Raw genomic sequence first — 9,929 nt, 5'->3', positions numbered from 1 at the left:
TTTCATTTGACTCATATACGTGTGAAAGCTGGATAATGAATAAGGAAGACCGAAGAAGAATTGATGCCTTTGAATTATGGTGCTGGTGAAGAATATTGACTATACATGGACTGCCAGAAGAATGAAAAATCTGAAAAGAAATACAGCCAGAAAGCTCCTTAGAAGCAAGGATGGTGAAACTCTGTCTCACATACTTTGGACATGTTATCAGGAGGACATCATGCTTGGTAAAGGAGAGGGTCATTGAAACAGAGAAAGACCCTCAACACGATGGATTAACTTGGTGGCTGCAAAGATGGGCTCAAGCGTAACAATGATTGTGAGGATGTCGTAGGACTGGGCAATGTTTCATTCTATTGTACATAGGGTTGCTGTGAGCTGGAACCGACTGGACGAGACCTAACAACAACAACAAATTCATTATGAGATAACTTGGATATATGAAAAAGTAGAGTTGTATGTTATAGTGCTTTGTAGTTGACATCGCCTGTGTACTGCTCAGGATTCAATCCCATGGCCTCCCTTCCCTTCCCTTGCCTTCCCCACAGCGTTATGTTGTCAGGGGCCACAGAGTCAGTTCCGACTCATAGTGACCCCATGTATAACAGAACAAAATATTGCACAGTGGTGCTACTCTCCTGCATTTGAGGTTTTTCACCTGCATTTCTAGATACCTCAACTATCTATGTATGCCTAAATCACATAAAGTGTTATTTTGCATTTTCACATCTTTTGGCATAAAATTATTCGTAGTATTTTCTTACTTTTCTATCTCTGCTGCATCTTTAGTTATACCCTTTTTCTTCCCTTTCCTATTCTTTCTCTCTCACATGCACACACATACAATCAGACTTCTCAGAGATTAATCTGTTTTGTCTTTTCAGCAAACTTTTGCCCATTCTGATTATATTGTCCTCTTTCATTAATTTCTGATCTTTCATGTTCCCTTCTGTATTAGTGTCCTAGGGCTGTCGTAACAAAATACCACAAGTTGGATGGCTTGTAAGAGCAGAAATTATTGTCTCAAAGTTCTGGAGGCTAGCAGTCCAAATCAGGGTATCAGCCATGTTGATTCCTTCTGAGGGCTCTGAGAGAGAATCTATTCCATCTCTCTTTCCTAGCTTCTGGTGGCTCCTGACAATCTTTGGCATTCCTTGACTTGTACATGCATCTTCATGAGCCTGTCTTTCCCCTTTCTCCCTGTCTCTGTGTTTCATCTCCTCTTTTATGAGGATGCCAGTCATAGAGGATTAGGACCACCTTTACTCCAGTATGACCTCATGTGAACCTAACTGATAATATCTTCAAAGACCCATTTTCCAAACAAGATCACTTCAGGTACCAGGGGTTAAGACTTCAGCATATCTTTTTTGGGGACACAATTCAATTCAATTCATAATATCTTCTTTCTTCTCTACATTTGTTATTTTCTTCTTGACTTGGTCCCCTGGCTCCGTAGTGTTTATTCTTTCCTACGTATTCCAGTTCACACTAGTATCATAGTACTTGTTGCTTAGGACCAGCATCCCTCCTGGTTAGTTGGGGCTCATGCACTTACATAATTTGGTTATTACCCATAACTATAAACATTTGGGGCTGTAAATTTTTCTTTAAAATACCACTTATGGAGCTATAAATAAAATTCATTCTTAAATGAGTATGTAATTTACAAATTTCCTGAAAGTGGCATGTAAGCAGAAAAACAATAAAAATAAGTATATACTTCATTTACTCAGTGAACGTGAGATTGTTTATAGCCCATTGTGCAAACTTCTAGTCTTGAACAGAACAAATAAAAACACTTCTGTTATTAGTAAAAGTAAACCCCAGAAACTCCCAGAGTGGCTCTAGAGGCATCCACCAATTTTGATATGTGCTCTTTATTTCTGTTATGAGTTCTGCCATGGCTCACACACTGTTCAGTGCATTCTAAAATATCCAAGTGATTGGGAATGTTTTAGTTATCTTCTTGTTATTGATTTCTAACTCAGTTATATTGTGTTCAGATTATTTGATGGGAACAATGATTCTTTGATGTTTGCTGTGACTTGCTATGTGGACTGTATGTGGTTATTTTCATAAAATATTGCCATGTTTGTGAAGAGTGTCTATTCACTAACTATCAGAGACTGGTTATTCACCAAGTGTCAGAGACTGGCTCTCCATAATTGTTTCATAAACCTGTTTGTTGTTTTGTCTAAAACTTCCATATGCTACCTTCTTTGGAAGTGTCTTTAGATATGGGGAACTGGTGGTAATGGACTCTGTTTTTGTCTAAATGTTCTTCGTCTTGCCCTCCCTGCCCCTATCTGGCAGGATATATAATTCCAGGTGAGAATTTTCTCAACACATTGAAAATTAATCCTGTCTTTCAGCTTCCATGGTCTTGTTGATAAAACTGCTGTGAGTGTAATCCTTGTTCCTCTGTAAGTAATATGCCATTCTCTGGTGGGGTATAAGACTTTGTCTCTGGTAGTCAGCAGTTTAATTAGTCTGTGCCTAGGTATGGTCTTTTTATTTATCCTATTTGGCATTCATTATCCTTTCTAATCTGTTGAGTTTTATCTTTCGACAAGCTGAAAAGAATCTATTATACTCTCCTTTCTTTCTGGAGTATGTTGGACCTTTTCATTTTATTTTCTGTGGCCCTTAACCTCTCTTTCATATTTTCAGGCTTTGTGCTAAATTCTGGATGATTTCTTCGGCTCAATCTTTAATTATACTAATTCTCTAGTCTGTTTTATTAGTCAGCTCTCTATAAACTCAATGGTTGTATTTTATTTTAGAAGCTCTTAGCGGTTCTTTGTCCAATTCACCATCCTTTTTGATACCATCTGGTTCTGCTGCTGCTTGGTCTGCTGTCCCCTTGCTGAGGTCCTGCGTCTCCTGCCGACGCACTGAGGGGCTTGCAGTGTAAGGGCAGACAGTGTTACACAGAGAGAGCTGTCCACCGGCCTTTGCCATCAGTAATATGATAGCACTTGCCAGTGAGTGGGTGGGAAACAGAAGCCAGTCCAGAGTGAGTGAGTCCTCAGGAAAGCAGTCTCCGGAGGGGGTGGCCCTGAGGTGTGCCCTAAAGGATCAGGTGAGGCAGCCTAGTGAAGGGGGGGGGTGTTCCAGGCAGAGGGAGGAGTACAAGGATTGCACAGCAGAGCCAGGTGAATGGGCTGCTGGCCATCCTGCAGGCAGGCTTCTCAGCACTGAGGCGCTCAGCCCTGGTCAGTGGTGGTTATTTAGTTGGTTAAATGCTTACGATCTGCCATCACACTCGGAGGGCCAGAACATCCTGCAGTTGTGTGGGTGAGGAGATCTATGCTCATGAGTGACACGTGACCACCGTGCTCTGCAGAGAACCTAGAAAGCGCAGGACGTGTATCGGAAGTGATTCAATGACACAGCACTTAAAACCCAGGGAACTCATGCTTTAATAGACACTGACATCACAAAGGAAGAAGGCCAAGTGCCTTAGCAATCTCAATAAAAATATGAAGTTCTTTTTACATGGTAAATTTTGTAGTATAAAAAGTTTTAATGCTGTCTGGAAACTGTGTAATTTACAAAAAAGTCCATGAAGGCCAAAGATGGCTAACACTGCATACAGGGCAGGGTGCCAAGTGGGGAAGGCGCCCGGGGAGGGGAGGGACCACAGAGGTCCTTGCATGAAACGTCTTTGAAGGATCTGGCACAAACAGCCTAGTTCACAAACCACATGTACAGTCATTTTAGATAAAACAACAAAGTATGTGATGAAAACTACACAATCTTTACTTTTTGCCTACTTATTAAAAGCAAACCAGATTATGTGGCATTTTTTTCCAACCTGAACTGAAACAAAGTGATAGTTCTCCTTGTGGGTCTGCCAGTGTGTGTGGTAAAGACAGTGGGACAGGTTCATGGTACCAAGGACCCAATAGGATAGTCACCGGGACAGATGAGTAGGCCAGGGCAGTGTGTGCAGCACTTGTCTCTGGCTGAAACCCAGCAAGTGTTGGTGGGGACCATTAATTTACTTTGAAGACTGGGCTGGAGGTGAGAACGCTTTCATTTTTCTACATAGCAGTGTGGATCAAAATGTGAGTGTTATACGCTAATTTTTTCTTGATGTTTTGACTGAGTTAAGCTCACCAGAGTAGTTGAGGAATTCACCAGTAAGAATCAGGACTGAGTCCAGCACTGTGCTGCGAGTCTATCCTGAGGGCTGGGGGGGATGGCGGCTTCGTTGCTCATATTCAGCGTGTTTGTGTCTGAGAGTCAAGGTGGGCGGGGCATGTCAGTTTCCTGAGCTGAAAAAGAAACGTATCCAATGCTGTCTGCAAATGGCAAATATTTTTATAAATTTTACCCACATCTATTCACTCTTCCCAAGTGAGCAGAGAGCCAAGGGCTAGGCAGGAGTCCCTTGTTCCTTGGCCCACATGGCCCAGGCATGCTCAGGGCTTCCCTGCAGGCAGGCTGACCCCAGTGTGCCACTCACTTGCCCTAGACTGGAGAAACGAAACGTTATTTCAATTGTGTTTTCTCCCTTCTAGGCCAGGAATCAGCCACCTTTTCCTAAAAGGGCCAGGTATTAAGTATTTCAGGCTTTGTGGGCCAAGAGGCAAAATCAAGAATATTATGTAGGGACTTGGTAACCATTTAAAACTGTGAAAACCGTTCTTAGCTTGTGGGCTGTAAAAAACTAGGCAGCCGGCCAGATTTAGCCTGTGGGCTGTAGTTTACTGACCCCTGACTTATACAAAGAAAATCTTAGTGAATTATAAAACCTCACATAATTTTAGATGCAGATTTTTTCAGCATAGCCTAAAAAATTGACTTTGATTTTATGATTTTACATCTATTCTACTCATAGAAACATCAGGAATGACACTCAGCAAACAACAAAGTGGCGACTCTACAGTGGTTTTCAAGTCGGTCCTATTATGTCGTCTTTGTTTTTCCCTTCATTGATGCTTGTATCTAGGACCGCCCCCCCAAAATCTGGGGGGAGGTCCTAGATACAAGTACCATTTTGGCTCTGCAATATGAAACCTAACACAAAAATGTACTTAAGACTAAAACCAGGTTAGAGTCCATGAGTTTTCCCAGCTGGCTTGAAAACCACAAGAAGATGTGTCCATGGGAATGGTCCGGGTGATGGGGGAAGTTGACTAGAAGGTGGACAGCCTCCTGGGGACAGCACTGAGCCCAGGCCTTTCCTTTATGATACCATGGCACTTGGGAAAGAGACTGGGACAGACTTGCTGAGAAAGGGCAGCCCAACTGTCGTGTGTGCTTTGCAGTTTAGCGTTTGTTGTTGAGGACCTGATTTTACTATCCAAATGAAGTGAACAGTGCTATAAATGTGGCTTTCATTTGCATCACTGGTACTTTTATTACCATTTATTTTTTTCTCTGCTCATATGAAGACATCCTCATAGTGGCTTGCTTCTTTATAAAGTATTTCTCTTCCAGTGTTGGGATCAGGATTGGCATGTGACATCCTTATTGTCTGCTTCCATCAACATGGCTGTTGGGTTAAAGGTATAAACCTCTATGACATAGCTCAGGAGACTAACACAAAATGGGTAAACATTCTCCTTTCAGAGGAGTATACTAAAGAACGGACAGGTGGTCAGTGTGTGTTTATAAAGTGAGATCCTACCCAAGGTTAAAACTCTACCTGGCTGTCTTGGTGTTAGTCCCCTCCCTGCCAGTTCCTCATGTCCTGGGCCAGGTGACTGCATTACCTTTGTGGGACATACCCTCACAGTTAGGATGGTCAAATCTCAATTTTAGAGTTACCTAAAAGATGCTTACTTAAATTCTCCAACTAAACTTAATACTAATACGATTTTCAGCATTTCATTTCTTTATTAAAATAAATTAATGTTTACCCCTAACTAGACTATTCCCTTTTCTTGTCTCAGCCAATGGCAGTGCAAGTACACTGTCATTGTATGGGAAAAGCCTGCCTCCATTTTTGATGAGTATCTGTTGCCCTTTTGAGCAGTAATTCAGAGGTACATCCCAGCAAAGGCTACACCTGCATCTCAGCATATGGATATGAAAGTCTTCTGTGGTGGGGAGGGCCCTGTCTTTCAGACAGCAGGGGTGATGAGAGGACGGCCCCAGCTACGGGGAGGCTGCTGGGACTGCGTGAACCTGGCAATGGATTGAGATAGAAGAGGTGTTTGTTAGAGGCCCGGGGGTAGGAAAAGAGACTAAAATTAAGCAGCTGATAAAAGGGAATAGGAGCTGGAAGGCTAGATTCTGGTTAAATCTAGTTAACTGTGGACATTGCTTTCTTTTTTTTTTTTTTTTTTTAATTTTTTGCTCATAAGGAAACTGAGTAATTTCAACCTTTCCCCCAAACTTGATAATTACTTGTTGTTGACTATTCAAAATTTGCCATTTTTAAAAAACTTTTGAGTTTTTAAAAATAATAGCTATAAATGCAAAGTACTATTGATAATAAAACCAAGTTGTTTATCTGTGTACAAAAAAGGTCGATAATGTTTTAAAAGCACAAAGTTGCATTTTAAATCACAATTGCATAGTTCTAAGATGCCTGGATAAGAGTTACACACATGTTTTTTTAAAAAATTCAAGTTTGGTTGACAGAGGGGCCCAAAAGGACATTTGTAGAGCCGGAAGAAGTGTTCAGGATGGAAGCACTGTTTCAACCTGAATTATTGCATTGTTACTGTGGTGTCACAATGTTATGAGATCAAAATTGCTACAATTTAATTACAAATCATTGGCATTTTCTAAAACCATTATTCTGTTTTTGGTGACTATAACACTTCCAACTTAGAGAAATTTTTTTATATATACCACCCCAACCAGCACCTGAAAGCTGTAAAAAAAAAAAAAAAAAAAAAAAGCTCTATTTGTATTTCTGTATAAAAGGTGCTGTATATCCACCTCTTAGCAAAATACCTGCTCCCTTTCCTCTCCCCACCCCACAACCATGACCGTTTTGTACAAAAATCCTGGCGAAGAATCACATCAGAGATGAGAATTGGGAGTTCAAAGGTAAACATTTGGTGAAGTGTGTGGAAAATTCCATGAGCTTCTTGTACCGACCCCACAGAAGTTCTGGCTTTTGGTGAATCTGGTCCAGAGTCCTGGCAACAGAGCCACTGGCTGTGTGCTTGGTAGCGTTTGGACACGGTGACGCCGGGGAAGGCATCCATCACGAGGCGGTGCTGACAGCGGCATGGCGGTGACTTGTGCGCTCAGGCAAGGCAAGTAGGCAGAGTGAATACTGAGACCCTCTCTGTGGGCTGCTGCTCTCGGATTCAATGGGTAGAAAAGACACTTAGCATTTGGAGGAAGGAAAAAATCTTCCCGGGGATAGAAACTTATAGCCGTTTCCAGAAGGAAGTCTGAGAGGGCGCGTAGGAGCTGCAGGAACGCCGGCAGGCAGCGGGAGTGTGCTCAGCCTGGTGGTCTGTGTGTGCCAGTGTCCATTGGGAGGGGGTTTTGGGGGTGCTTCACCATGCTGCTGCAAAGACAGCTCCTTAAGTTCAAGCTTATCTACTCCTTCATCCTTCTTGTTGTGCCGAGGTGACAAATTCAATAGACTGAGGACATCTCTTTTGGAAGTCATCGTTCCAGGGGTCCCGCGGAATATTTTCATTGGTCCTGTGGGATGCTGGGGTGTGCTCTGCCAAAACATCTTCAGGTTATGGATGGCCTGCACCTTCTCATCAATGGCTGCCATTTTCAGTTTGTCTATGTCTGGCGCATCTGCAGGGCTCGAACGAGCCGAACCAGCTGAAGAATATGAGAGAGCTGGGGATGGTGCACTACCAGCAGGAGACTGGTGGCCTGAGCTTGGGGACATGTTCCTCGGGGACTTGGAAATGTGAGCACTGTAAGGAGAGCTGGGGTACTTCAGTTTAAAGAGAGGCTGGTCAGTCAGGGAAGTCTGGGAGTCAGAGCCGGGCGAGGGCCGGCCGCTGTGCTGGCTCCGGCTGTCTTTGATGGATGTCTCCGAGGTGGTGGGGCTGTTATATCCCGAGCTCACCTTGGGCAGGGATGAGCTTCTGGCTGGGGGCTTTGGCTTAACAGTAACTGGTGATTGTTGGCTCTTCTGATGGGAAAGGACAGGCCTGCTGAATGCACTTGTTTCTGACGCTCTGAAGACGGTAGTGCTGTTTGGCACGGAAATGCCATCATCTGAATTACTGTTCTTGCTCGCTTGATTGCCACTCCTCTGAAGACGCTCTACTGCAATGAGATGACTTTGCGTCTCCTCTAGAATTTTCTGGGCCAACTCTTGTGGATCAAGCTTTGGGTTGCTTTCTTCTTGGGATTTCACGGTACTATCTGTTTCTGTGCTAGACTGGTCTGATTCTCCTGTATCTGAACTTGCTAGTTTTCCAACCTTTTGGAAGGGTGAGTTTGGGCTGGGAATCAGAGTCATTTTAACTGGAGAGTTTGGAGTGCTGATGCTCCCCTTGGAGCTGACAGAAACTTTAACACCTCCAGGTGTCCCGACCCTGGACTGATTGTGATCTGGTGAGAATCGTGCCTTCTTGTTTTCTTGGTAGGCCGCCAGAGGCTCGGTGCTGATGATGGAGAACCCTTCGTACTCCTCCTCATCTTTGCTGCCTGCAGTGCGGGCCTGTGGGGACATCTGCCGCCGAGGCAAGGTGGATCTCTGCGGGTAAGCATTTTTGGACCGGTCATAGTCCTGTCGTCCTCTGGGGCCGCCACCTTCCAACCCAACCTCAGTCTTGGAGACAAAGCTCATGGAGGAGGCGATAGAGCTCAGGCTGTACACGGAGATGGCGTCCGAGGTGATGCTGTCTGCACCAGTGGGAGAGAAGGGAGGGTGCTGGTAGCCCAAAGGCAGGGCGTTGGAGACGGACTGAGCTGATGCCAGAGACTCGAGGGAGGACGAACTGTCAAGGCTGAGGCGCTTGGGCAGCTCCGTAGAATCTAAGCACAAAAACACAAGTGCCCAAAGGGCAGTTAGAATTCTGAATGGTTTTGATTTCCTTTCAAAAATCACAAGCATCCTTATATGCATAGAAGCTGGCAGAGAATTATGCAAGTGCTACTTAGATACAATTTGAATTAGCCTTACAATTCTGGAAAACACAGTAAATCTTAAACAGGGACAAAAGCACCCCAGGAGAGCTCCCGGACTCAGACCTCCACCTCAATGGCAGGGCCGTCTCCACTCTGCTCCCCATGGCATGGGCCAGCAACCCGCTTCGGCCCTCCTGCCCTTACCAGGGCCGACCCTCAGCTCGGGCCCAGGGCCTGTGAGTAGTCTGTGATATCTCCTGTTCTAAACTGCACAGAGACAAGTCACCTGCCCACAGGACGTCCCCTTGGGCCCCACTGCCCTGCGCTCCAGCAGACCTCTGCAGCAGAGTGGTCCTCACTCACCCTTCACGCTGTGCCTCTCTAGTATCTAATGGATGTTTCAAAACTGAGCATGTCTAAGATTAGACTCAACCCATTCTTCCTGCCACGTTCCTGGTCTTGGCTAACAGCGGTTCCATTAGTTGTTCTCCTCTTTTTCTGTGTCAACGCACATCCCTCAGCAGATCCTGTTGGTTCTACCTTCGAGCCATGACCACTATCCCAGCCAGCATTACTCTTCCCAAAGCAGTCAGCATGGGCCTTTCGGAACATTCCTCAGACCAGGTGTGTCCTCCAAGCCCTGACCATCGCCTGCCTATGGGATCTGGCACCTGCTCCTGTCGGGCCTCGTCCCGCCCTTCTCCGCTCCCTTGCTAAGCTGCTCCGCTGCCACTTCTCTCACTTTCTTTTCCCTCCCCAGTTTTGGTTTTCTTCACAGCACTTGTCACTGTCCCCAGTTTTGGTTTTCCTCACAGCACTTGTCACCATCTCACGTACACTGTATGTATCTCCCTCTACTGATTGCAAGCTCCATGAGAACAGGAGGTTTCACTCATTGCTATTGAGTT

General features: G+C 44.7%; 1 protein-coding gene across 2 annotated transcripts in view; it reads right to left on the bottom strand.

Annotated features, from left to right (window-relative positions):
* Window positions 1–3,250: 3,250 nt before the first annotated feature.
* Window positions 3,251–9,929, bottom strand: part of TTC28 (tetratricopeptide repeat domain 28) — a 780,748-nt gene continuing 774,069 nt past the window's right edge. The window contains exon 21 of one of the 2 annotated variants that reach the window (XM_010598769.3): window positions 3,251–8,928. In XM_010598769.3, the coding sequence (XP_010597071.3) occupies window positions 7,301–8,928 (1,628 nt within the window). In that variant the 3' untranslated portion in view covers window positions 3,251–7,300. The remainder of the gene's footprint in view (window positions 8,929–9,929) is intronic. The other variant, XM_023559275.2, reaches the window with a different exon arrangement.

This window comes from Loxodonta africana, chromosome 19 (assembly GCF_030014295.1).
Source record: "Loxodonta africana isolate mLoxAfr1 chromosome 19, mLoxAfr1.hap2, whole genome shotgun sequence".
Classification (NCBI taxonomy): Eukaryota; Metazoa; Chordata; class Mammalia; order Proboscidea; family Elephantidae; genus Loxodonta; species Loxodonta africana.
Note: the sequence above shows the minus strand (reverse complement) of the source record. Positions and strands in the feature narration are given on the sequence as shown.